General features: G+C 42.1%; 1 protein-coding gene across 2 annotated transcripts in view; it reads right to left on the bottom strand.

The window, feature by feature from the left end:
• Positions 1 to 25,419, bottom strand: part of LOC134082097 (uncharacterized) — a 46,103-nt gene that overhangs the window by 15,861 nt on the left and 4,823 nt on the right. For both annotated transcript variants that reach the window (XM_062537742.1, XM_062537751.1), the window contains exons 5-14: positions 24,509 to 24,576; positions 24,005 to 24,056; positions 23,533 to 23,749; positions 22,283 to 22,350; positions 21,706 to 21,814; positions 18,493 to 18,566; positions 7,867 to 7,950; positions 5,801 to 5,918; positions 5,231 to 5,362; positions 3,620 to 3,742 (exon numbers count right to left, since the gene is read on the bottom strand). In XM_062537742.1, coding sequence (XP_062393726.1) covers positions 3,620 to 3,742; positions 5,231 to 5,362; positions 5,801 to 5,918; positions 7,867 to 7,950; positions 18,493 to 18,566; positions 21,706 to 21,814; positions 22,283 to 22,350; positions 23,533 to 23,749; positions 24,005 to 24,056; positions 24,509 to 24,576 — 1,045 coding nt within the window. The remainder of the gene's footprint in view (positions 1 to 3,619; positions 3,743 to 5,230; positions 5,363 to 5,800; positions 5,919 to 7,866; positions 7,951 to 18,492; positions 18,567 to 21,705; positions 21,815 to 22,282; positions 22,351 to 23,532; positions 23,750 to 24,004; positions 24,057 to 24,508; positions 24,577 to 25,419) is intronic.

Raw genomic sequence — 25,419 nt, 5'->3', positions numbered from 1 at the left:
GTGACCGCGGGTGACCACGGTCGCCCGCTCGATTTGGATCAGCCCGCGCATCACTGGTAGATACGGATGCCTGCTCTTCAGAGCCATCACCACAAAGGAGCACTAGAGCCTGGTGCAAAACCACCAACTGGGATGGATCGAAGGGCAAGCAAGCACTGCCACACAACGTCAAGACCTTTGTCAACACTAAGCAGAAAGTTTCCTACGATGGGGAGAAGTGGCCGCAAGGACTGCATCGATAAGATCAACGAATGCCTTCGCAAGCCCCGAAACCCTGGCGATACATTTTCTTTCCTTTAATTCAATAAAACATTGTTTATCTGAAGAACTTTTCCGAGGTTGTCTTGTCTACCAAATCCTAAACTTAAATAGAGTAAACATTTTATCTTATGAAAAAACTCTTAGGGGGAACAGTTAGGCAGCCCTTCCTCCATTATCGTAGTAGGACTATAGGCAATTTATTAGAGGGGTCAAAAAAAACTAATAAAGTAGGCTGGACTAAATGTGTCACTTTAGTGATTGGCTCTTTCAAATGCAAATTAGTGGATGGGCTTTTGAATGGGCCTGCTGCAGGTGAGAGGACAAATCCTACGAATTTATTGTTTTTAGAAAGTGCCATTATCATTGCCATATTCTCTTAAAACATAGGCTATATATTTGAAAACGAGTTGATTAAAGGCTTCTAATGGTGTCTCTATAATATGATAAAAGCAGAGATTGAGATGTGTGTTTGGAACAGTTTTTCAAATCCCCCGGGGGTATTTAGACTCCAGGGTGTTAAGCACTCATTCACAACTGTCCCATCGCTAAATGCTCTCTTGTGTTGCGTGATCACACAAGTATACCTGTCGTAGTGTGCTTTTAATTTGATATGCCTAATTATTATCTCCGCCAAGGATATAGGATGAACAAAGTCTATGGATTTGCTATCCAGTAGCCTAATAATTAGGCTATGTGCCACGTCCGATTTCGCAAGTGGTGTAGTAGGCTACATTTAAAAACAGACAGCCGCCTGTGAGATCCATTTCATGAAGAGCATTATTGTCTTGTGCGATCATTCCCCCTCCCCCACACTCGTCTAACCAGTTCACTACATTATAGCCTATAGCCTATGCGGCACTGAGGACGACACTTGAGCCCGACACTATGTCAATGTAAAAATGTGTGTGAGTGCGCGCTGAACCACGAATTAACATATTAACTTTTCTTTTCAGCAGACATCGCAAACATAAAAATAATCTCAAAACAGGAAATCTTTCATTTCTTTTAATAAATCGATTCATTTTGTTTTGACGGGTTCCGGAGAGGTTCTTCAGCTGGGTTTCGAACACCGGTCGCTGGCGTACGATACCTATGCTTCAACCACATGCGCCACAACTGGATGTGAGTTTCGAAAGGCTTTATTCGGGATATGTACTTGAACGTCGCCGTAGCCTACTTGAACGTCGCCGGTTAAAATGAACAAGCCTCCGTTTTAAAATAGCTTAGGCCTACACATTTCTAAGTATTCCTAGCATGTAAATGTTGCCAAAATGTCCATCTTGTCCATCTCTTTCGTCTTCGCCTTGACGTTGACAATAATAGCCTATTCACGGAAATGCGGTCTTGTAACCGTAGCCTAATGAATTCATGAATTAATAAGGTTGCCTTTCGAGTAGCCTATTTCAGGTTGAATTGAAGGCTATTTCCTTCTGATAGGCCTATAGGTTTCTAAAACCATTTTCATTCATTTCAACAATGGTTTATTGAAACGTCGTTTGATTAATTTCGCCAGTCATCACTTTCATTTTAAGGATATAGGATGAACAAAGTCTATGGATTTGCTATCCAGTAGCCTAATAATTAGGCTATGTGCCACGTCCGATTTCGCAAGTGGTGTAGTAGGCTACATTTAAAAACAGACAGCCGCCTGTGAGATCCATTTCATGAAGAGCATTATTGTCTTGTGCGATCATTCCCCCTCCCCCACACTCGTCTAACCAGGTCACTACATTATAGCCTATATGCGGCACTGAGGACGACACGACACTTGAGCCCGACACTATGTCAATGTAAAAATGTGTGTGAGTGCGCGCTGAACCACGAATTAACATATTAACTTTTCTTTTCAGCAGACATCGCAAACATAAAAAGAATCTCAAAACAGGAAGTCTTTCGTTTCTTTTAATAAATCGATGCATTTTCTTATGATAGATTCCGGAGAGATTCTTCGACTAGGTTGCGAACCCCGGTCGCTGGCATACGATACCTATGCATCAACCACTTGCGCCACAGCTGGATATGAACTTCAATAGGGAAATGTACTTGAAAGTTCGCCGGTTAAAATGAACAAGCCTCCGTTTTAAAATAGCTTACACATTTCTAAGTATTCCTAGCATGTAAATGTTGCCAAAATGTCCATCTTGTCCATCTCTTTCGTCTTCGCCTTGACGTTGACAATAATAGCCTATTCACGGAAATGCGGTCTTGTAACCGTAATGAATTCATGAATTAATCTAAGGTTGCCTTTCGAGTAGCCTATTTCAGGTAATTGAAGGAAATAGTCCTTCTGATAGGCCTATAGGTTTCTAAAACCATTTTCATTCATTTCAACAATGGTTTATTGAAACGTCGTTTGATTAATTTCGCCAATCACTTTCATTTTAATGATTAAATGAGACGGATATGCGGAGCATTTCTCTCCCTCTCCGTTGACCAAAACGTTGCTCTGGCATCTCTGCTGGACTGACTGAGTTATAGGCTACGTCGAGTGAGAGAGCTGTGAGGTAGGCTGTAAACATTCGAAAACTCGGGCGGTCTATGTTGCCCCCTTGCGGTTGCAGTTTTCCCGATGCTTCGGGAGTCCCGATGTGCGGGAATGAAAGGAGCATTCTCAACCCGTACCATCTGTATTAGGCGATCTAGCAGTGCTCCTGGGGCGTTTTCAGCCCCACAAATTTACATATGACATTATTTAAGCTCAAAGATCAATTTGTAATGGTCAAAAAATGCGTTCTATGACTCCTTTAAGGACACCAATTTTCTTTGTGGATGAATAATGTCTCGTAAATAAATAAATGTTCTTCCTTAAAATCCTTAAAATACAGGGGGCATAAGGGAGTACACCCCTATATTAACTTCCCCATAGAGGCAGGCACATTTTTATTTTTAAAGGCCAGTTATTTCATGAATCCAGGATCCTATGCATCCTGATGAAGTTCCCTTGGCCTTTGGAATTGGCCAAGCTCAATGAGCATTCACTTATGCCGAGTACTGCATAAAGTCATGGTGTCTGTCTTCACACAGAAAGGGAAATTGAAGATACCAGTAAATCTTGTGTAAACCCCCCTGAAACCCCAGCCCCCATCACTGTCTGTTGCAAATACGTCTATTCACTCAATATATTCAGCACATAAACAGTGCTGTATTCCTTATACTTGCACATATACATGCTTGTACTATATGTGTATTCAACTGTAGCGATCTATTTAAACAGAAGCTGGATGCAGAATATATGTATTTGTGAATATATTTTACTGTATGGGTCTACGGAGCTAGCCACCACTGAAACGGTTAACTAGCCTCCATTGAAATGGTTAAGGGTTGGGAATTGTTTTATGCTTCAACAAAAACAGCTTACCACTGTCATGCTGTTGGTATCCTGGCTGTGGTGGTGGTGGTGGTGATGGTGGTGGTGATGGTGATGGTGGGGCAGAGATATGGTGGCCAGCCCTGGGCCATGGTTGGTCCTCGTTGTCGGTTGCTGTAACACAGGGCCCCAAGATGTCATACTTAGAGAGTATCCTAAAGCGATCCACACACAGGGCCCCAAGATGTCATACTTAGAGACTATCCTAAAGCGACCCGCATTCTGGCACCAACATGAGTGCGCTACATTCCGCTTGTCATTTCATTTTGTTAAGATTCCATCGTTTTCAATATAACTCCGCACACTAGCATTGCATTCTGCCACCATGCCACAGAATGGATTACAATTCAGTTCCATGCTGTCGACACTCAATAAAATCCATCGCTTCGCCAGGTAAATATTCCTAAAGCGCTCCACACCGACCTGAGGGCAGCACACTCCGCTTTTAGTCATTTGTGACTCTGCAAAGCAAAACCAGTCGTTTCGGTAAAATTTACTAAATTAAGTTATTGTGCTCACGTGAACGGCCATAAACTAAGCTTTCCAACGATATATATATATCGAGGGTATTACACAAACTATCGCTAAGATAACCGCATCCAAAGTTGACATGGTTCTCCTGTCACGATATGCCAGAAGAGGAGAAATCACCTTTTTAAGCGGCGCGTGCACAACGGGAATGACAGCAAATGTGTTGAATCTTCGCCGGGTTTAACAGTCAAAACGTATGTTTTTCTGTGAAATGCGTTCACCATATGAAACTGTAGACTGTATACTGTCGAATTATGCGAAAACGTGAAATTCAACATTTTAACCCGGAAGTTTGTTATTGTTGATTTTCTCAAAATAACGTAGTGCGCAAAGCGACTGATTTCGCTTTAAATGGTCACATTTCATTTTGTTAAGATTCCATTGTTTTCAATACATCTCCGCACACCAGCCTTGCATTTTGATAGATTACAGTTCAATTCCATGCAGTGGTGTAGTTTACATGATACGTAGGACTACACAGGATACCCACTTTATAAGCATAATCATCTTAGAATACCCACGAAAAAAAATGCTTCTCCAAAGCTAGCCAGTTAAATATTACGGCTCTGATGTGCAGAGCAAGTGACTTGGTTAGCTCCTATCTGTGGGGTGCTTACAGTAATCTCCTGTGTATTAGCCGCACTGTGTATAAGCCAAAGGACAGTGTTGTATGCAAGTTAAAAGAAACAAAACCCTATTAATACCATTTAACTGCCCCCCCGTGTATTAACCTCATAACTGAAGACATTTTGCTAAATCAATGCGTAAGCCTTGGCTAATTGTTATAATTGCGACTTCTTTTCTTCTTCTGGACTTACTACTTTTTGGAGTTACACACCAAGCGTCACACAAAGAAAGACAAAGGCGCGGAAGCCACTTTTACTACCTTTACCAGACTCTTAATCTTAAAGATTCCAGGGTCTGGTTTACTACCAGGCTAGTAACGGACCACAAGGTAATGAAGTCTGAACTATGTCATCCACTCACTACTGCTGTCTGAAGAGTCCTCTTGATATCGGGGCTAGTAACGGACCACAAGGTAATGAAGTCTGAACTATGAAATCCACTCACTACTGCTGTCCGAAGAGTCCTCTTGATATCGGGCCGGTACAACGTTTCTCCTCTTTCCCACTTCAGAGTTGCTCTCCACATTACACTGGGTCTCTGCCTTCTTTGCCCAATGCAAAGCCTTAGTGTAGTCATCTGAAATGGGTCGAAATACATGCATTTTATTAGTGTAGTCATCTCAAATACATGCGTTTTATTAGTGTAGTCATCTGAAATAAATGCGTTTTATTGGAGTGACAAATAGCCACACTGTGTATGTTTAGAAACAGGTAAGGCAATGTTATGTATACGGTGCATTTCATACACAGGGCAACTCAACGGTGATCTATAGTGTCAAGAAAAAAATATAAGTTAGAAATTAATAAAGATAGGTTTAAAGATAAATATGAATTGAATACAAAACAGCTTAAAATGACAGCATAGTTCTATAAAATAAAATAATTTAAAAAATAAACTAAAAGGAAAACTACAAAATTAAAAACAGGAAGACTAGAAACACACAGTTAAACGAATAAAAACACACAATTAAGAGCAATGACACAGAAAGTGCGGTTAAAAGAGACGGTGACTCACTAGTGGGTGTGTGTGGCACTATTCTCACGGAGCGCTGTTGCCACCGGTCGTTGTCAGGGGCAACCCCTCTCCTGGCCTTCTTTGAGGCTTTGGATGGCGGCCAGTAGCAGATCAGGCCCTGCCAATCAAAAACACACGCTGATCATTCAGCTCAGCTCTGCCAATCAAAAACACACATTGATCACTCAGCTCAGCTCTGCCAATCAAAAACACACACTGAACACTCCGCTCTGCTGACAGACCTGCCAATCAAAAACACACACTGAACACTCAGCTCTGCTAACAGACCTGCCAATCAAAAGCACTAGCTGATCACTCAAAAACATTGATTTTGCAAAATAGATTCAGCTATGCGAATCAAAAACATTGATTTTGCAAAATAGATTCAGCTATGCGAATCAAAAACATTGATTTTGCAAAATAGATTCAGCTATGCGATTTATACACGGTCGCGGGCAGTTAATATGGCATCAATATGGTTTTATCTCTTTTACACACAATGCAGCTAATACACAAGAAATTACTGTGATAATAATAGATTTCAATAGATGAGTTTTGAAAGTTGGTTAATAGTATTCTACCACCCGGACGTATCCCTATTGCAGTTAGCAGCAGATAATTGCAACCTAGCTATTAACTAAGTGAAGCGGATGATTGTAGCCTAGCTATTATCTAACAAACAGCAACAACCTCTACAACATCACATCTCCGTTAACAAGGTAATGATGACGAAATGTATTTTATCATGGTTAAATGGACATGAAGGGTTAATTTAAAGGAACCGTATGTAGGAAATGTATTTCAATTAATCATAAAATGGCCCTGATATGTCACTAGACATTTAGAAATCATGCTAATTTCAAATACTTATATCACTGACAACAGTAGTCCGGCCAAGATATTTTCATTTAAAAGTGAAGTTGCAGCCCTCAACTGATGTTGATGTTGTTATGTTGTGTTTTGGTTTGATGCGCCGCCCTACACTTATCTACGAATCACGAAGTCAGTAGTATTTCGCCGTCCGGGTTGCCAGCTATGCTAGTTACCACCATAGACAGCTGCAGCTACAAACGTGTTGGATAAAACATGTCTACCGTTATGGAACCTAAAAGACCTTGTTATGAATCCGAAATACGTCTAAATAAAACAAGGATTTAGGAGATTGAGACGGCTGAAAACGGAGAAGAATTTGAAGACAGACGTCAGTGTTGTTAATTTGCTCTTGGACAGGTAAAGATTCATCAGTTTGGCTAACTTACTTGTAGGCTACTGTAAATGGACATTTTAAATAGCCTATTCATGACAGTCAAACAAATTATGCAAGTTCGTGCAAAGTAACGTTATGTTGGCCATATGGAGGAGGTGGGTCATTGAATTGAAAAGGTAGGCTAAGGAATTGTTTGGGAAATAAAAGCAGCTAGTAGTCATTGCTAACGTTAGCAATGAATTATCAGAGTTTGTTTCTCTGTCATTATGCTGAGGAAAACAGCACTTGCCATTGAAAGCTAGCAGCCTACGTTCCTGCTGCAGCTAGCTGGCAACCGTGACTCAGAGGGGAGGGGGAGGCGATTCACCGCTCTACAGTATTTTGAAAGTAATTGCAGTACTCGTTTTGGCCAAAATCCTACATACGGTTCCTTTAATAGTGATGCTGTTCAGAACCATTGGAGAATACGTTGTTCTTGCCACCCAGAAGCATGTTTGTTGCCACGGCCAGCTGAAGTGTTCAATATTACTCTAACCTCTGAAGCGTTCAATATTACTCTTACCTCTGAAGCGTTCAAGATTACTCTAACCTCTGAAGTGGTCAATATTACTCTTACCTCTGAAGTGTTCAATATTACTCTAACCTCTGAAGCGCTCAATATTACTCTAACCTCTGAAGCGTTCAATATTACCCTTACCTCTGAAGCGTTCAATATTACCCTTACCTCTGAAGCGTTCAATATTACTCTAACCTCTGAAGCGTTCAATATTTCTCTTACCTCTGAAGTGTTCAATATTACTCTAACCTCTGAAGCGTTCAATATTTCTCTTACCTCTGAAGTGTTCAATATTACTCTTACCTCTGAAGTGGTAGCAATCCACGACTTCACCACCACAGCCACGGTTATCGGCTTGTCTTTATAAAACTCCACCACTTGGAACATCTGTAAAAAAAAGTACAAAGTAAACATACTCAGGTACTGTAGCCTGCTGTATTAACTGGAAAAGTCATCATTGTTGCATCCCTGAAGACATAACAGTCTACTCCTCTAACATGGTACCAGTTTATAGGAGACGTCACATCTCATGAAGATTCCTCATTAAAGAATTAAGAATCTTTATTAAAGAATTCAGATTTCTCATTTCTTCAGCTATGAGGTTAATACAGGGGGGCAGTTAATATGGTGTTGATATGGTTTTTGTTTCTTTTAACTTGCATAAAACACTGTCCTGCGGCTTATACACAATGCGGCTTATATTCGTGAAATTACTGTATGTTACTGGGCCTCCAGAGAGACCGTTTACTGCTGGTGCTACTGACAGCCTTTTCATAATCTGTATTAAAGGGTGATTTCCGATTTTTTGAACACTTATCAAGACCATTGAAGGCTCTTGCATCATCTGCTAAATGTAACATACTACCAACATAATCAGGGTGTTTGTTATAAAACAAAAAAAAAACAAAAAAAAAAACAGAGGGGTCGGGGGGTATCACTAAAAAAAACAAGCAATCAACAGGCCTATTTATAAGTCAATGGTATGCTATTACATTTCGAGCAGTTGAATATTCATATTTAAAACAAACTAAAAATACATTTGATTTCCTGCGATGTGGGAGATGGCCTAATTGAGTTTCAGGAACATGGACGAGGGACAGCTACACGACTGGAGGTGGAGGGTTCCTATTTTCTTTGGAGAATAAAGTACTATTTCATCACACACTGTTAGTAACTATAGTGTGATTACCGAATTCAGAACAGTAGCGAGTTACTACTCTACTCCTTACTGACAGATGTAGTGAGACTACAGTAACGTGTTACACCCAACTCTGAATTAGACTTTGTGAACAGTGCGCTCTGATGGTCGGACTTCATGTGGCCTTTTCGGGTCTCCTCTTGGCGTGTCATCCGCAGTGCTTGGCCCTTCTTTTAGCCATCAGTGCGAACCTCTGAGCAGAGAACGAATGCAGGTCTGGCCCAGGTCTGGCCCATTAAGAGTGTACCGTCACACCGGTGTGTTTGGAATGTTGGAAAATTAACATTCTAAAGAATGTCTGGGTTCATTGAATTGTACATAGAATTTTAGAACGTTGAATTGTTGCGGAATGGAATCTTGTGTTAGAATGTTCAAAACCCACCCTTTTAAAGGTTAACAGCGACGAGGAGAAGACTGTTCAGTGTGGACGCGTTCATTCTGTTGCACTCATCTGCGGGGACGTGATTCACGGCACTAAATCCACGTTCTCACTCTGTATTTATGTGCATGGGGATTTTTGGCGAATTCCGAGACTCCCGACAGTTGGGGTCAGGTGAAAGTTGATGTCAGCAATGTAGAATATAGGCCTAAGTGTAAGAAAACTCCGTCACAACCTGCCTGTTATTTCGATTGGTTTTTAATCATCGATGGGGTAGGAAACACACTTTCCAAATCTGGCAGTAGAGTGACGTCTGTGTGTACCAAACCCCCCATGATTGTCCAATGTCCTCCAAAACCCCCATGATTGTCCAATGTCCTCCAAAAGCTCATGGCTGTCCATGTCCATTGACGCACCATGGTTGTCCAAGATCCTCCAAAACCTCATTGTTGTCCATATCCCTAAAAAGCCCATGATGTCCGATTCTTCCAAAACCCCATGGTTGTCAATGCCCACCGAAGCACCATGGTTGTCCATATGTTTGCATAATGGCACAAAGGTGTTCATAGTTCTGTAGACCTGGCAATGTCTTATGTCTTCTTTCTATCCATATTTATTGTTTTTCTCTGGAAATATTCCTAAATATAATATAACTTATCAAAAATACATTGTATTAATCTACTAAGGCTGAAAGTGTTTTGGTACTAATTTAACACATTCTTAAATACGTCATTTTTTTTAGAATAGTATCATTTTAAGATGCACATTTGTTTATGTCCAAAACACTGCATAGCACGAGAAAACAAATCAGAATGTTAAAACGCACCCTGCGTTGTTACGCCAAGGAACACCCTGGCGACAGGAACTGTTCACCTGCAGCCTGTGCTGCTTTAACCCTCTCTGGTGTGAGGCAGAAAAAACACCAAACAGGTATGTCATCTACACCTGCAAGTGGAGCAGTTTTATTTGCCGATGCCAGAAAGTAAATATGAAAATGGTAGCTACGAATAGTGACTGTAATGCCCCCTTGCTATATAGAAGGATAAACATAATAAAGTAAATATGAAATTGGTAGCTACATGTGAATAGTGACTGTAACAGCCCCTTGCTATAGAAGGATAAACATAATTGTTTCCTTACCTTGTTCTCCAATAGACATTGTGAAGCCTGCATTTTCTGAAGAGGAGGAGAGCCAGAGAAGGCGTAATAATGTGGAGCCAAGACGTGTCTACTGCTTGAGATGCGCTCAAATTTCACATTGTGAAGCCTGCCTTTTCTGAGGAGAGCCAGTGAAGGCTTGTTAATAATGGCTGTGGAGCCAAGATGTGTCTACTGCTTGAGACGATGCGCTCAGATTTCGAAGCGAACTAAAGAGCGTTTCGTGGCGAACGCGTGTGTCTGAACAGGTATATCAGAACGGTAAACAGACACACACACACACACAGTTTACAACAATGCCAAAGGACTTCCAATTCACAACTCCGCCATATGTTAGGTGTTATAGATCATCTTTACAGAACCCCATTCATTTCATTCATACTGTACATTAAGTCTCTGATTAATAACCCTTTAAGGTCCACACCAAGAAAAAAGCAATGGAAAATTATTTTTTTTGCATTTCTTAATTAATTAGGACAGCAATAACAAAAATCAATTGTTTCTCTTCTTCAAACTCAGACCCCACAGTTTTCTAGACGGTTGAGATGTCTGTTTATAGTAAACGTCAGTTATCTTTATGCATGCAAAAAACATCTAGAACTCAAATAAAAAGGTTATCTCTTCCATGTCTTTATTATTCATTCTTATGTCAACTACATGGGCATAGGCAACACTACAAATGTGTTGGAGGTCGTGCAACAGCACAAATGGCTCTTGATAAATGACCTTTGACCTTTGACCTTTTTTGCAACCGCATTGATTATGGTCAGGGGTGCAACAGCACTTCTCGTCTTTTACTATTTCCGATGGAATGTTGAGAAGCATTCCTGGTTCGCGTTCAAACACAGGAACACATTGCATTTTTGGCATTTCCATCTCGATACTCCCCTTGGACAGAGGTTGCACCTCCCCCGCTTGTCCGAGTGAAGTGGCAAATGTCCACAGTGGTCATATCGCACTGCCTGGGGGTGGCAGGTGCTGAGGTGTCCAAGCAATACTCTCTTACGAGGATATAGTACACCACATACACAGCAATGGTAGTGGTTGTCCTTTCTACATCCAAGGTTGCATTTATACATTTCAAACCCTGAAAGTAAAGTTAGAGTTAAAATAAAATAAAATTAACGTTTAAATATCTGGTACTGGTATCAAACTCAGTTAATTTCCTCACCTTCACATCAACCCCAAAAATAGGCAGTAAACTTACCTCCATGCTGCACTACAGTCTTTAAATGACTCTGTAAATGGGTCTCCACTTTTGCATAATCTCCCTGGTAAAGAGGGCAAAAGGGGCAGTGGAGAAGCTCGCAGTCTTGATCAGAACACTTCGTGGCCTGGGGCTTGTGGCCGCTTGGCAAAACAGACAGATGCATCTAGAGATTACAGAGATATGAAACACTTAAGCGATGCTCTACTTATTTCCCCCCATCCTCCTTGCATTATACTACCCGCTGCTACAAATAATCTTCACGTAAGAAATGTAAAAGGAAAAAAAAGTATCAATATTGATTAATTTTGCACCAAAGAAGACACGCAATACGTACCATTAAAATCAAATTAGTAAGTAAGTAATTCTAATAGCACTTTTAAAAACGAGTGCGTCACAGTAAAAAAAAAAAAAAAGATAAAAGAATATACACTTCAGCATTGAAAACCAACTCGGGTATCGACAACAAACACAAACAAAAAAAATTAAATAATGCAAATACAAACAATTCATAAATAAAGTCAAATGCCGTAACGCTACCTACAATAAGGCAACGTGTCCATCAATGTTAATGTTATCTGGGTCAGCATAATGGACAGCGTGACCACTACTTCTAGCGTAACATGCTATGAGCTCATAATTTATATTATCTATATCGCGAACATAAAAAGGCAGTGTTATGTTAAACACAAGCTGTTTACGGGCATACACGAATAATTACCTACCTGCCACCAAAAACGAAGCATGACATCCATCAATATCCGGTGGCCGGTGGTAACGTTACTTCCATGCTAGCTAGCACTTTAACGCTCTTACCGTGCTAATTAATAAAGACATCCAACAAGAATGTAGGCCTACTGGGATCGTTTCATTTAACGTTATTATTGGAGATTTCAGCCGCACAGGAAAGGACTTAGCAGTCTTCGTTGTTAAATCTAACATGTAGCGTTAACTAGTTTAACACGTTGTTTCTTCTGGCTAGCTGCTAATGTGAACGCGATAGCATGCATAAGATTACTGAACAACACTTATTGCTTTTAATATCTAATTCTGATACAATTAAGAACAAACAACTTAGTCAACTTACTGACATCTCTTATTCATTCAATGATCACACTTCACAAAAACAGCTTCACGTTTTTTGGCTTCCTCCATCACCATCACAGCTGAAGAGACATGAGTTACAGGAAACTCGTGACGTATCCAGTATCACCTGCAATTGGGCCATGCTGCTGTACCAGGCTTAATGACAGATACGCCCATGCCGCAGCTGGACCCTTCTCAATCCCACAGGCATCGCTAAGCAGGTTAAAGAGGAACTATGCAGGATTGGCGATTTCATCTCTGGTTTCGATTTCGTTTTTCGTTTTCGCTCGTTTTATGCTTGCATTTTCTCTGCAGAGCTTCCCCGACAGCTTTAGCGTGTATATTTATACATGTATAGGCTATATTTAAATATATAAATTGCAAGCGTGGTTCTTCGTCTCAGACTTCCAGATGTAAACAAGGAGCGATCGTCTCCTGCAGAAAGTTGCATAGGGTCTCTTTAACACATTTATTGTCGACCCATTTCACTGCCATCACCCCTTCAGCAGACCGGTAGTCAAAAGCTCCACGTCCTTCCTTCATCAGCTCTTTGTCCGTCTTCAAGGTTGCGCCATCCATGCGGTTTGCTCGGACAGTGCCAATGCATCTGAGGCCCAGGTTTCCATGCAGGTTCTGGATCAAGTCAAGACTGGTGAAGTAGTTGTCACAGAACGCAACTGAAAGACGGGGCATTGTTATAGTTTTGCATAACGCTGTCACCAGTTTGGCCCCTAGAACCAGCGCCTCCTCCTGCTTAGTTAGAGTAAATGTTGAAGAAAGTGAATGCACCCTACAGCAGCAGGTCATGAGTGATGCCAGATGAACTGGTCCGGCAGATCAACTTAAAGCTGCACTTCTCTGGCTGGTTGGCGATGTATAGGCGGAGAGAGCCGGCTCTTGTGCCTCTATATGCCACCATGAGCTCATCCACACTGTGCTGGTAAGTTGATGGGATCAGCAGACACTGCTGATAAAGCATGTCAAAAAGGGGGCGAATTTTGTAGAACAGGTCTGGACTGCCATCGCTCTGCTGATTATCATTGAGGTGAGGGAACCGGCGTAACAGCTTGAATCTTCTCCTTGGCATTATATCAGCTATCACACTGAAACGTGACTCATGGTGCCTATAGTCATCCATGGCTGGGAAGTTGAACACAACCATGAAAAGTAACATAGACAGGAACTTTTCAATCTCTTCAGGGCTGGTCCTGATTGGATTCCCCAGTTCCTGGGGCATAGTAGAGATTGGTGTGCTGAGAGATATGTTCAATCATCTCATCCGTGAAGAGTGTTTTAAAATACTGAAATGGTGTCTCTATAGCACCAAGGGGGGGGGGGTAAAACTTGAGCCTGGAACGCCTCAATGTCTTCATACCGCCACGGTCTTGTTGCGCCTTCTTGCTTTGTACCGGATGTTGATTTAGGGTCAAGGCTTGTCCCCTAGCTCTGCCAAGGAAATGCTTTTAGCATAGCGCAACTAAACCAAGTAGTAGAGAAGTAGTAGAGTTAAAGCAACACTAAAGTACTTTTCCTGTCGCACACATGCTATTTGTTTATCCAGCAAATAAGTAACAGACGAGGTAGAATATGTTGCATGACTTTATGAAAGTATGATATATTGCGACATCGAAGCAAGTTGAATTTGTAGTTTCTGGTGTCTCATTTCATCAAACTACAGATACACTACCCCACCTCGTCAAGTTACATAGTGCGGTTATAGCCGATAGAGGGCTGCAAAGTGAATGCAGAAGTGCCGTTCACCCTGTTACGAGTTGATGAACCGCTGAAAAGATTTTGGAAACATTATTTTAAGGTACGAAAAACTCTTTAGTGTTGCTTTAAGCTGAATGCATTATTCACTGAGATATTGTGACTCAGTCCCACAAGTGTGGTCGACCAAACGTTTGCGCAGAACCTGCTGTCAAACCTATGAACCATCAGACTAATGTATTTCATTTGTATTAAGCTGTCAAATCTGTGAACCATCACACTAATGTATAACATTTGTATTCGACTTGGCAGTTGAAAGACATGCAATGAAACCAAGAAGACATGAACGACCTCAGGCAATAATCAAGGATCCCCTGATAGCACATTGTTGATTTTCATCAGGCAATAATCAAGGATCCCCTGATAGCACCATGTTGATTTTCCTCTGTGGCGATTTATTTCCTCTTCAGTAAAAGACTCCAGGATGGTGTGGGCTGTGGCCACTTATACATGGTACGGAGTACCAATGCTACTGCTGTTATTGCTAATCAGACAACACTTTCAAATGCAAGTCATCAGCAACGTTAACTCAGTGGTGCCTATAATCAAAGATCCTTTATTACTGACAAGATAGAGCAACATAATGCATCTCTATGGAAGAAAAATTCGAACAGTTCCTGTCTGCTTAAAGAGGCGTGTCGCAAAGACGTCATAGTGGGATATCGAGATTGGCAAGCAGTTCAGTTCGAATGTTAACAGGTCTGCTTAAAGGGGGATTTAGCCCCCCTCCCCTTTGCGAAGACAGAACGCGGAAATGATCGAACGTTTGCGCGATTGAACGTTTTCAGCAGTTGGAGGCCATGTGGATGAAATGCCGGGAGTGTCACTTAAGCCTACCTTACACTTACAGACTTTGAGATTTGGGAAAGATTCTTGAAAGATTGTAGTCTTTTTGAGTAAAGCTTGAATGAGGGGCATTAGTTAAAAGACTACAATCTTTCAAGAATCTTTCCTAAGTCTGTCAGGGTAAGACTGCTGTCTATAGCGTCCTTGTTTGGCCCTTTGTTGTCCCGTTTTCAGTCGCTCTGTTCGCCTGGCTCAACCCACTAGCCTGTGTGGTCTCTGCACCTGATGGACAAGGTAGCACGTCCACGAGTGTGTCTGTTGACTGAGTCTCTGACTGTGCGGTCTCTGCACCTGGTGGACAGGGCAGCATGTCCTCTCTTTCCATCTGGGTCAAGCCACATGCCTGTGCGGTCTCTGCAGCTGATGTCTCGATGTCTGTGTGGTTCAAGCCACTAGACTGTGTGGTCTCTGCAGCTGATGTCTCGATGTCTGTGTGGCTCAAGCCACAAGCCTGTGCGGTCTCTGCAGCTGATGAACAAGGTGGCAAGTCCCCGAGTGTATCCATTGACAGAGTCTCTGCAAAAATCAGCTCGCAGACGTTGCGCTTGGTGGGGAAGTTAAACGCCAGCTGGGGGAAATCCTGCAGCAGCCTGCTCTTCAAGGTGTCCTGTCTGCAACACGCCAAAACAGAGACCAATTAGGAGATCAATTAGGAGATCAATTAGGAGATCAATTAGGAGATCAATTAGGAGACCAATTAGGAGTCACAGGAGTCACAGGAGTGCCATCAGAAGCAGGGAGTGGTGGAAGTGGTACAAGACATCACAGACTAGAACTCATCTGCCATACAGCACACACACACTGAGATTATGCTCATACTAGCTCTGGGAAATAATAATAATTATTATTATTAGTGTAATTTGCTCAAAAAAATGGACAGGAACAAGCTGGTGAAAGTGAAACCGAACCAGACCATTATTGATCTCTTTTCCAGATATTTTAGAATTTCACCGTGGTATCGGTTCGGTATCGGCTATCGAGGTATTTATGGCAAGTATCGTATCAAAGTCATAATTTTGGTATCGTGACAACACTAACTACACATCAGCTGTTCTCCTGGTTGCTAACTGGTACATTACATGTCTTTGTAAACAGCAAGACTTAAAAACTATTTCTCCAAGCAGGCCTGTCACACACATTCGGTGCAAAGCTGTCTTTACGCATGAGAAATAATAAGACTTGAGAGAAGAATGCATTGCAGTTACCTGTAGTTTGAAGCATCAAGGCCTTCGTTTGCTTGCACCAGTTGAATGAAGGCCTTCATCAGCTGTTCCATTTTCAGCACCTCTTTGTTGACGAGCAGCCTTTGGCGAACAATCCTCTCACAGAATATCTTGTAACTGACATCAAACAAGGGCTCATTCCTAGAACACATCCGAATAAGAAGTAAACAAATCAATAAGTGTTGAGATTGTGAGCACATACAACAGAAGGCAAACTGGATGTTTACTTGTATAGTAATTAGCAGCTCTTTACTTGTATAGTAATTAGCTAAAATTAGGTTAGCAGCTCCTTGAAATGCAATATAACTAGGAAGGGACTTGGAGAATGGTTTAGGGGAGGGGGTGGTGAGCTATGTTATGTTTTTTTCCTTTTCTTGTACTTATGTATAATTGTATAATGTATGTCACTGTCTCTGTTGTCATTTGATGTCTGTTGCTGGTTTTTGTTGTTATGATTATTTTAAAAGAAACATGTAATTGTCATGTCAAATCCCAAGTTGAATGAAAATGTTTCCCAATAAACATATTTGAGACGAAATGCAATATAACAAAAATAACGTACAGTTTGGCATGCCTCGTCAAAAACTTGGTGTACTGATTGTAGCAGCCGCTGTGGTATTGCATCTCCAGGGCCACACAGTCTTTGTCTTTTATCAGCATCAGAACGCTTTGGTCTTCCTTCAACTCGGCAGCCTTCTGCAATTGGCCTTATTAACGAAACAAAAAGGATAACTCAATGAGTTTGTCGACATATCTCACACACATAATTGTCTTTCACTCACTCAACCAGTGTGTGTGTGTGTTTGTTTACCTGCTGTTAATGTTCCAGCCTTCGAGAGAGGATCCCTTTGTTTTTTGCCTGCTTTAGTGAGGAATTTACTCTTTTTCTTGCAGATGACGCACTGTGCGGGGAAGATGGGGCCAGAGGAGAGGCTACTAACGGTCGACGGAGTCGGCGTGGCCTCGGATACATCGTGGTCCTCCGTGTCTTCCCGCTTGATCTCACGTGCGAGTCGCCTTTCCACCTTTTCGATGGCGTTTTTGTCGGTGAACCTACGGTAGCATGTGTGATGGAAACCGGCGTCCTCGGGAATATTCTGGAAGTCCAGATAAAGGCAGTGTTTGTGGTTTTCAGCCACGTCCCGAGATTCACCCTTCAAGTCGAGCCACTGTTGCAGTCTTATCCTGTAGGTGTTCCATCGTGTGCTGGTGAAATCGTTCACTTTGGTTTGCTCCACAGCACTAAGGTGCATATAACAACGCTTGTATCTCGATTTTTTAAGAGTCTCTGGTATGTCGTCCTCGTTGTCGGTGCAACTCGATGAGGACATGGCGTCCACCATCCTGCCATTCTGTTGACAAAAAGCAGCTACTGTGTAGGCGTAGCAGGATCACGCGTCGAACCGTACCACCACTCGCGACCAAAATATTATTACGCTCTGAAGAAACTAGTTCTGCATAAAACATAAGACGCATCGAGAATCGACTGGAATTTCAGCAACACATTTTTTTTTGTGGGCAGCTTAGCACGACTCGTTCTTTTTTTTTTATGAACTAAAGATTGTGTAGATTCCAGAATAAGACTTCTCATGGTTCACCTTGTGGCCTACATTTACTCATCTCCCATCCAAAGTGGCACTGCTGCCACCTAGCGGGTCACTTCGCTAGGACATTCTCTGTTTACAGTAATTTCCCGCATATAAGCCGCATTGTATATAAGCCGCAGGACAGTGTTTGATGCAAGTTAAAAGCAACGAAACCATATTAACCATTAATAACTGCTCCACTGTATTAACCTACCTTAGCTGAAGAAATTTTGCAAAATCAATGTATAAGCTGCGACTAATAGTCGGGAAATTACGGTACAAGCCTGAGTTTTAGTGACAAGCTCCGCCAGATTGTAACAACAGAATAACGTTGAGCTAGAGCTAAAGCTAAAGCAATAGAATAACATAGAAGTGCAGATGAGACTATAATTAGGAATGAGCACTATTAGCAAGGACCATCACCACTGCATCGGTCAATACTAGCACTACCTGTAGAGGAAGACCAAACACAATACCTGCTCAGCTTTTATTTCTGCAGACGGATTCATGGTCTGGTCTGGTCCGGAGTTCTTCCTCTTTCTTCGTTTTACTGCAAGAACAGAAGAGGCTCAATCTTTACACTCACTCATTACGCAGAACACTTTAATTGTTTTAGTGATAACAGACTTTTGTTGCTGGTGCTTCCCTGTGGCAAAGTCTGGGAGTGACACAGAAATATGGAGTGGTGTAAAACATACCGTATATACAGTGCCTATAGAAAGTCATCATACCCTTTTGAAATAGTTACTTTTTTTGTCTTACAGCCTGAAATCAAAACCCATTTTAAAAAAAATCTTTTCCAGTTTTATTAACAAATTTAGCTGTACAACATCAAAATAATGAAAAAAAAGTCAACAGTTCTGAAAATTAATAAAAAAATTAAAAACTAGAATAACAGGGTTGGAAAAGTCATCATACCCCTGACTTAATACTTTGTAAAGCTTCCTTTTGCTTTCATTACAGCCATCAATCTGTTTGGATGTCTCTATTATAGCTTTGCACACCTAGATAGGGGAATATTTGCCCAATTTTCCGTACAGAAATGTTAAAATTTAGTCAAATTCTGTAGGGAATGGCGATGGACTACTCTCTTCAAGTCAATCCACATGTTTTCTATAGGATTTAAGTCAGGGCTCTGACTTTGCCACTCAAGGATATTCACCATCCTATCCTTAAGCCACTGCTTTGTTCTTTTGGCAGTATGTTTAGGATTATTGTCGTGTTGGAAGGCGAATGACCTCCCCATCCTCAGCTGTTTAGGAGAGGGACGCAGGTTTTCCTCAAGAATTTTGGTGTACTTGGCAGCATCCATTTTCCCTTCTATCCTGACCAATTGCCCAGTTCCCGCTGAAAAGAAACATCCCCACAACATAATGTTGCCCCCACCATGCTTCACACTAGGTATGGTGTGTTTTGGGTGGTGTACTGTGTTGGTTTTCGCCAAACATTGCGCTTGGAGTTCAGTGCAAAAACACATCTGGAATATTCTGCTACCATGTGGAAAAAGCTTATATGGTCAGATGAGACTAAGATCGAACTTTTTGGAGACTAAGATTGAAGTTTTTGGACTGAGCTCCAGGCGCTAACCAAACACAGTATACACACCCAAACACACCCAAAACACACCATATCTACTTTGAAGCATGGTGGGGGCAAAATTATGTTTTGGGGATGTTTCTCTTCAGCGGGGACTGGGCAATTGGTCAGGATAGAAGGGAAAATGGATGCTGCCAAGTACACCAAAATTCTTGAGGAAAACCTGCGTCCCTCTCCTAAACAGCTGAGGATGGGGAGGTCATTCGCCTTCCAACACGACAACAATCCTAAACATACTGCCAAAAGAACAAAGCAGTGGCTTAAGGATAGGATGGTGAATATCCTTGAGTGGCAAAGTCAGAGCCCTGACTTAAATCCTATAGAAAATATGTGGATTGACTTGAAGAGAGCAGTCCATCGCCATTCCCTACAGAATTTGACGAAATTTTAACATTTCTGCACGGAAATATTCCCCTATCTAGGTGTGCAAAGCTATAATAGAGACATATCCAAACAGATTGATAGCTGTAATGAAAGCAAAAGGAAGCTTTACAAAGTATTAAGTCAGGGGTATGATGACTTTTCCAACCCTGTTATTCTAGTTTTTAATTTTTTATTAATTTTCAGAACTGTTGACTTTTTTTTCATTATTTTGATGTTGTACAGCTACATTTGTAAATAAAACTGGAAACGATTTTTTTTTAAATGGGTTTTGATTTCAGGCTGTAAGACAAAAAAAGCAACTATTTCAAAAGGGTATGATAACTTTCTATAGGCACTGTAAGAGTCAGAAAGAGGAGCAGGAGCTGGGCTTGGCCTCTTAGTTCCGGTGAAAGGAACTCTGAATGCTTCAGCATTAACCAAGAGATTTTGGACAATTCCATGCTCCCAACTTTGTGGGAACAGTTTGGGGATGGCCACTTCCTGTTCCAACATGACTGTGTACCAGTGCACCAAGCAAGGTCCATAAAGACATGGATGACAGAGTGTGGTGTAGATGAGCTTTACTGGCCTGCACAGAGTCCTGAGCTCAACCCATTTCGCCCGGCAGGTCAGGCTGGAAACCAGCAGATCTATCTTCTCTGTTTACTGCCAGAACCTTTGGCTCCAATCAGACACTAGCTCATCCAAAAGACGCACCGGATCATTGGTCTGATTGGTTGAAGGACTATCCAAGCGTATGGCGTCATTTGAACAATGCTCATTGATCACGCCTCTTGTGCAGTAGAAACAAAACACAGCCTCCCCAGACTAATATTCATCAAATCATCTTAAAAGACTGAGCTTAGTATGCAGAAAACCAGACTAGCCGATTGTAGCTTACAGCAGCCGACTCTTAGGTTAACTATATAACATTATGACCGGCTATTAGGTTAACTTTATAACATTATGACCGGCTATTAGGTGAACTTTATAACATTATGACCGGCTATTAGGTGAACTTTATAACATTATGACCGGCTATTAGGTGAACTTTATAACATTATGACCGGCTATTAGGTTAACTTTATAACATTATGACCGGCCACCCGGCGTCATCTGCCCCATGGCTGCGCGCCACTGATCTATAAAGAATACCTGGATAGAGCATCTACGTCAAAATTCTGAAGCCTACATGGTGGCGGCCAGAGCCATATAAAGAGAGAGTTGCGACAACTCCATTGACGCTAATGTTCCATATTTTCTCAACAATAGTTCCCGGAAGTTAGGATCGAACACTCGTTAACAGACAGTAAAAGACGGTTATTTTATGATTCTAACGAACAGTCAAAATCGCTTCCGGGAACTATTTGAACTACTTACAGTTACACGAACCACGTCACAAACCGAATTTTCTGTACCCGGGTTGTCGCAACTCTCTCTTTATATGGCTCTGGTGGCGGCCATTATGGGACCACTTGCCATAGGAATGCATAGACAGTAAAAGACAGTAAAAGAACGTTGCCGTTCTGCAACAATGGAATTGGAACACCACGCCGCCATTATGGGACCACTCGGGACAGTTCCATTGGCTTCATTGTTGATGGGTCAGCAACAATGAGATAGTCTATCCAGGTATTCTTTATAGATCAGTGCTGCGCGCGCATCTAGTTTTGTTGGTAAATGGGAAACCTGTGTGTATGTAGCTCGTCATTCCCTCCAGTGTTCCGTACCTGGATGACCGTACTCTCCATACTCTTCATCATCGTCATCATCATCATCTTCATCTTCAGAGACTGGAGCCTCCAGCAGCCTCTGACCGTCAGACGAGACCAGTGAAGTCTGGGTGAGAAAAAAACACTTTCATCAGTTTGTCTGACGATGCAGTGTTTTATTAGGTTATCTGACCATACGCTGTGTTTATTATGCAAGTTAAAAGAAACAAAATCATATCAATACCATATTAACGGCAATATCAATGTGTAAGCTGCAGCTAATAGTTTAAGGGAAATGATGGTAGTTTAATAATGAGAATTATTACTTTCATGCAAGTATTTATTGGCATGGTCGTGAATTAGGCTGGCGAGTTTGTGTAGCGTCGGCTTGATCAAATTGATTAGCCGATCAAACTGTTAGCAGATTGATTAGCATTAGCTTCATCAAATGGGTCAGCCGATCGAACTGTTAGCAGATTGATTAGCATTAGCTTGACCAAACTGTTGGAAGCTTTATGAGCATTTGCTTGTCAGATCAACTGTGCTTCAATCACAATATTATGGCCAATATTATCAACAGACACACATTCTGTACCTGGATCTGTTCGCTTTTAATGTCTGCAGCTGAAGAGGTCGTTTGCTCTGTTCTGGGGTCAGCTCTCCCTACAAGAGAAAACAGAATAGACATTGCATTCAATCCACACCTGATCCTTTGGATTATCAATAACCCCCCTGCCCAATCCACAACTAATGCTTTGGATGATCAATAACCCCCCTGCCCAATCCACACCTGGTCCTCTGGATTATCAATAAAACCCCTACCCAATCCACACCTGATGCCTTGGATGATCAATAAAACGCCTCTCCAATCCACACCTGATCCTTTGGATTATCAATAAAGCCCCTGCCCAATCCACACCTGATGCTTTGGATGATCAATAAAGCCCCTGCCCAATCCACACCTGATGCTTTGGATGATCAATAAAACGCCTCTTCAAGCCACACCTGATCCTTTGGATGATCCCTAAAGCCCAGGTCCTGACTCGCTGGTCATTAAAGAGGGGGTAGGGGATTCCCTGTACGGGATCCCCTGATGTCACCGTCATGGCTTAATTCCTAACCTGGCACATTCATTTCTGGTCCCTTAATCTTCCCCCAGTGCAACTGGCTCATCCATCCATCCATCTCAAGCTGGTGTATGGTGAGCATTCACAACGGCTGCCGTGCCTCACCCAGGTGGTGGTAAGTGAGTTTCCCCCCACTGATCTATAAAGAATAACTGGATAGGCTATCCCATTGTTGCCGCCCCATCAACAATGAAGCTGCCGGTCCAAGCTGTGGCGCAACTGGCTGGGGCACCTGCACCTCACGCCGGCGACCCGGGTTCGATTCCCGCCTCCGTGGTCCTTTCCGGATCCCACCCCTACTCTCTCTCCCATTCACTTCCTGTCTCTCTACACTGTCCCTGTCATTAAAGGCATAGAAAGCCCCAAAAAAATAATAAATAAAAATAAATAAAAACAAAAAAAAACAATGAAGCTGCCCCGAGTGGTCCTTATAGGGCCTCCGCGCTGAGGCTTCAGGTTGATGACGAAGATGCACTATCCAGTGTTCTTTACAGATCAGTGGTTTCCCCCATTCGAGTGCTTTACACATGCTATGTGTTATTGTTGCTGTTGTTGCTGTTGTTGTTGTTACAGAACGATTTTGTTTTACAGTGAACATGTTACAATACTGATTCAACTCAGAACAAACCTCAAAACAATGCTGATTTTGTGGTCCTGTTGTACACAGTGTGTGTGTGTGTGTGTGTGTGTGTGTGTGTTCCTCGTCACAGCTTCTTACCATATTGACTCCACTCCTCATATCCATGGTCAGGATTCTCTTCTTTAATCCCCGAGAGCAGCCCACTCTGGACGTCGGAGGACACGGGCGGCGGAATCTGCCCACCCTGGGCGTCCGAGGATACGGGCGGCGGAATCTGCCCGGCAGATGAGCTCACCGGCGGATCCTCGGCGGTTAGCTGATCTGAGTGGAGCGGAGAGCTGGGAATCCGGATTTGCTGCAAAACACACGACACGTGTTACAATGTGTGAGAGTGTGTGTTTGTGTGTATCAGCAAGGTGCATACGTCAGACAAGAACATAAGACACTGTGTGTGTGTGTGTGTGTGTGTGCATATAAGAAAGGTGCATGTGTCAGACAAGAATACAAGACACTCTGTGTGTGTGTGTGTGTGTGTGTGTGTGTGTGTGTGTGTGTGTGTGTGTGTGTGTGTGTGTGTGTGTGTGTGCGCGCGTGCGTGCGTATGTCTCACCCTGATCTGGGTCTCTCCACTCTGCAGCCACTCACTCCCGTCCTGCACCGTCCTGTAGGGGAATCCATTTTGGGCCAAACAGTCAAAATCACAGCATTTTTAAAAATATTTTATAGTAAATGTAAATGGCACTTGCCCATGCAACAATTACAACAACTCCTCAAAAGAGAGTTTGAAACTTTGTTAAACCAACAGGAGTGTTCCCTGATGATAAATGTGCTCCCTAAATAAAAAACATTAGAACAAGATAAAACACTGTTTTGACAACAAAGGGTACTACAGCACTGGGGTACTACAGCACTGAGCACCGGACACCAATTTAGACTCATTGAGCTCTAATAACGGGTCAGCATTCAAATTGGTTTGCTTTGTGTGTTTGTGTGTGAATTGCCCTCTCTGTGTAGGTGTGTGAGTGTGTGTGTGTGTGTGTGTGTGTGTGTGTGTGTGTGTGTGTGTGTGTGTGTGTGTGTGTGTGTGTGTGTGTGTGTGTGTGTGTGTGTGTACCTATTAGTCTGTTGGCTTTGCCGCTGTTGACGCAGGTCCCTTAGTTCCCTCTTCAGCAAAACTACAGTCTGTATAAACACACAAATATACACACACACGCGTATTAAAACTACAGTCTGCATAAACACATAAATATATACACACACGCGCATATTAAAACTACAGTCTGTATAAACAAACAAATATACACACACACACGCATATTAAAACTACAGTCTGTATAAACACACAAATATACACACACACACACACGCATATTAAAACTACAGTCTGTATAAACACATAAATATATACACACACACGCATATTAAAACTACAGTCTGTATAAACACAAATATACACACACGCGCATATTAAAACTACAGTCTGTATAAACACATAAATATACACACACACACGCATATTAAAACTACAGTCTGTATAAACACCAGTGGCGGACCGTCAGGGCCTTCAAGGCCTTCTCTGAAGGCCTAACTATTTCCAAACGAATGAAAAATACTAGTGTCTTTAATAACATTTTACTTAACCATTTATTATTTGCTCCTGCTTCTCCTTCCCCGATCGTTCTCGACTACTACCGCTGTCGGCTATGTGATTTGATTGACAGACTGTCTGAACAAATAGCGAGAGTGTGCGATATATTTTCATCCAATCCCATGAGTTCCCTTGTTAAGGCCCGCATCAGGCCTTCACAAGGAATCACTGCGTTTACGGTACCTAAGCAACCATTCGAAATCATATATTTGGATTCGGGTTGATTGATGGCTACATCTGACTAATTAGCCAATCAAATCGACCTATTATGGCGAGGTAGGCAGGTCTGACTGCAGCTAGGCCTGCAATGTTCGAAAAGAATACCCGGAATCGTTCATCACAAATGTTAACGCTGCTTGACGTGAGGAACATCTTGT

This window comes from Sardina pilchardus, chromosome 1 (assembly GCF_963854185.1).
Source record: "Sardina pilchardus chromosome 1, fSarPil1.1, whole genome shotgun sequence".
Classification (NCBI taxonomy): domain Eukaryota; kingdom Metazoa; phylum Chordata; class Actinopteri; order Clupeiformes; family Clupeidae; genus Sardina; species Sardina pilchardus.
Note: the sequence above shows the minus strand (reverse complement) of the source record. Positions and strands in the feature narration are given on the sequence as shown.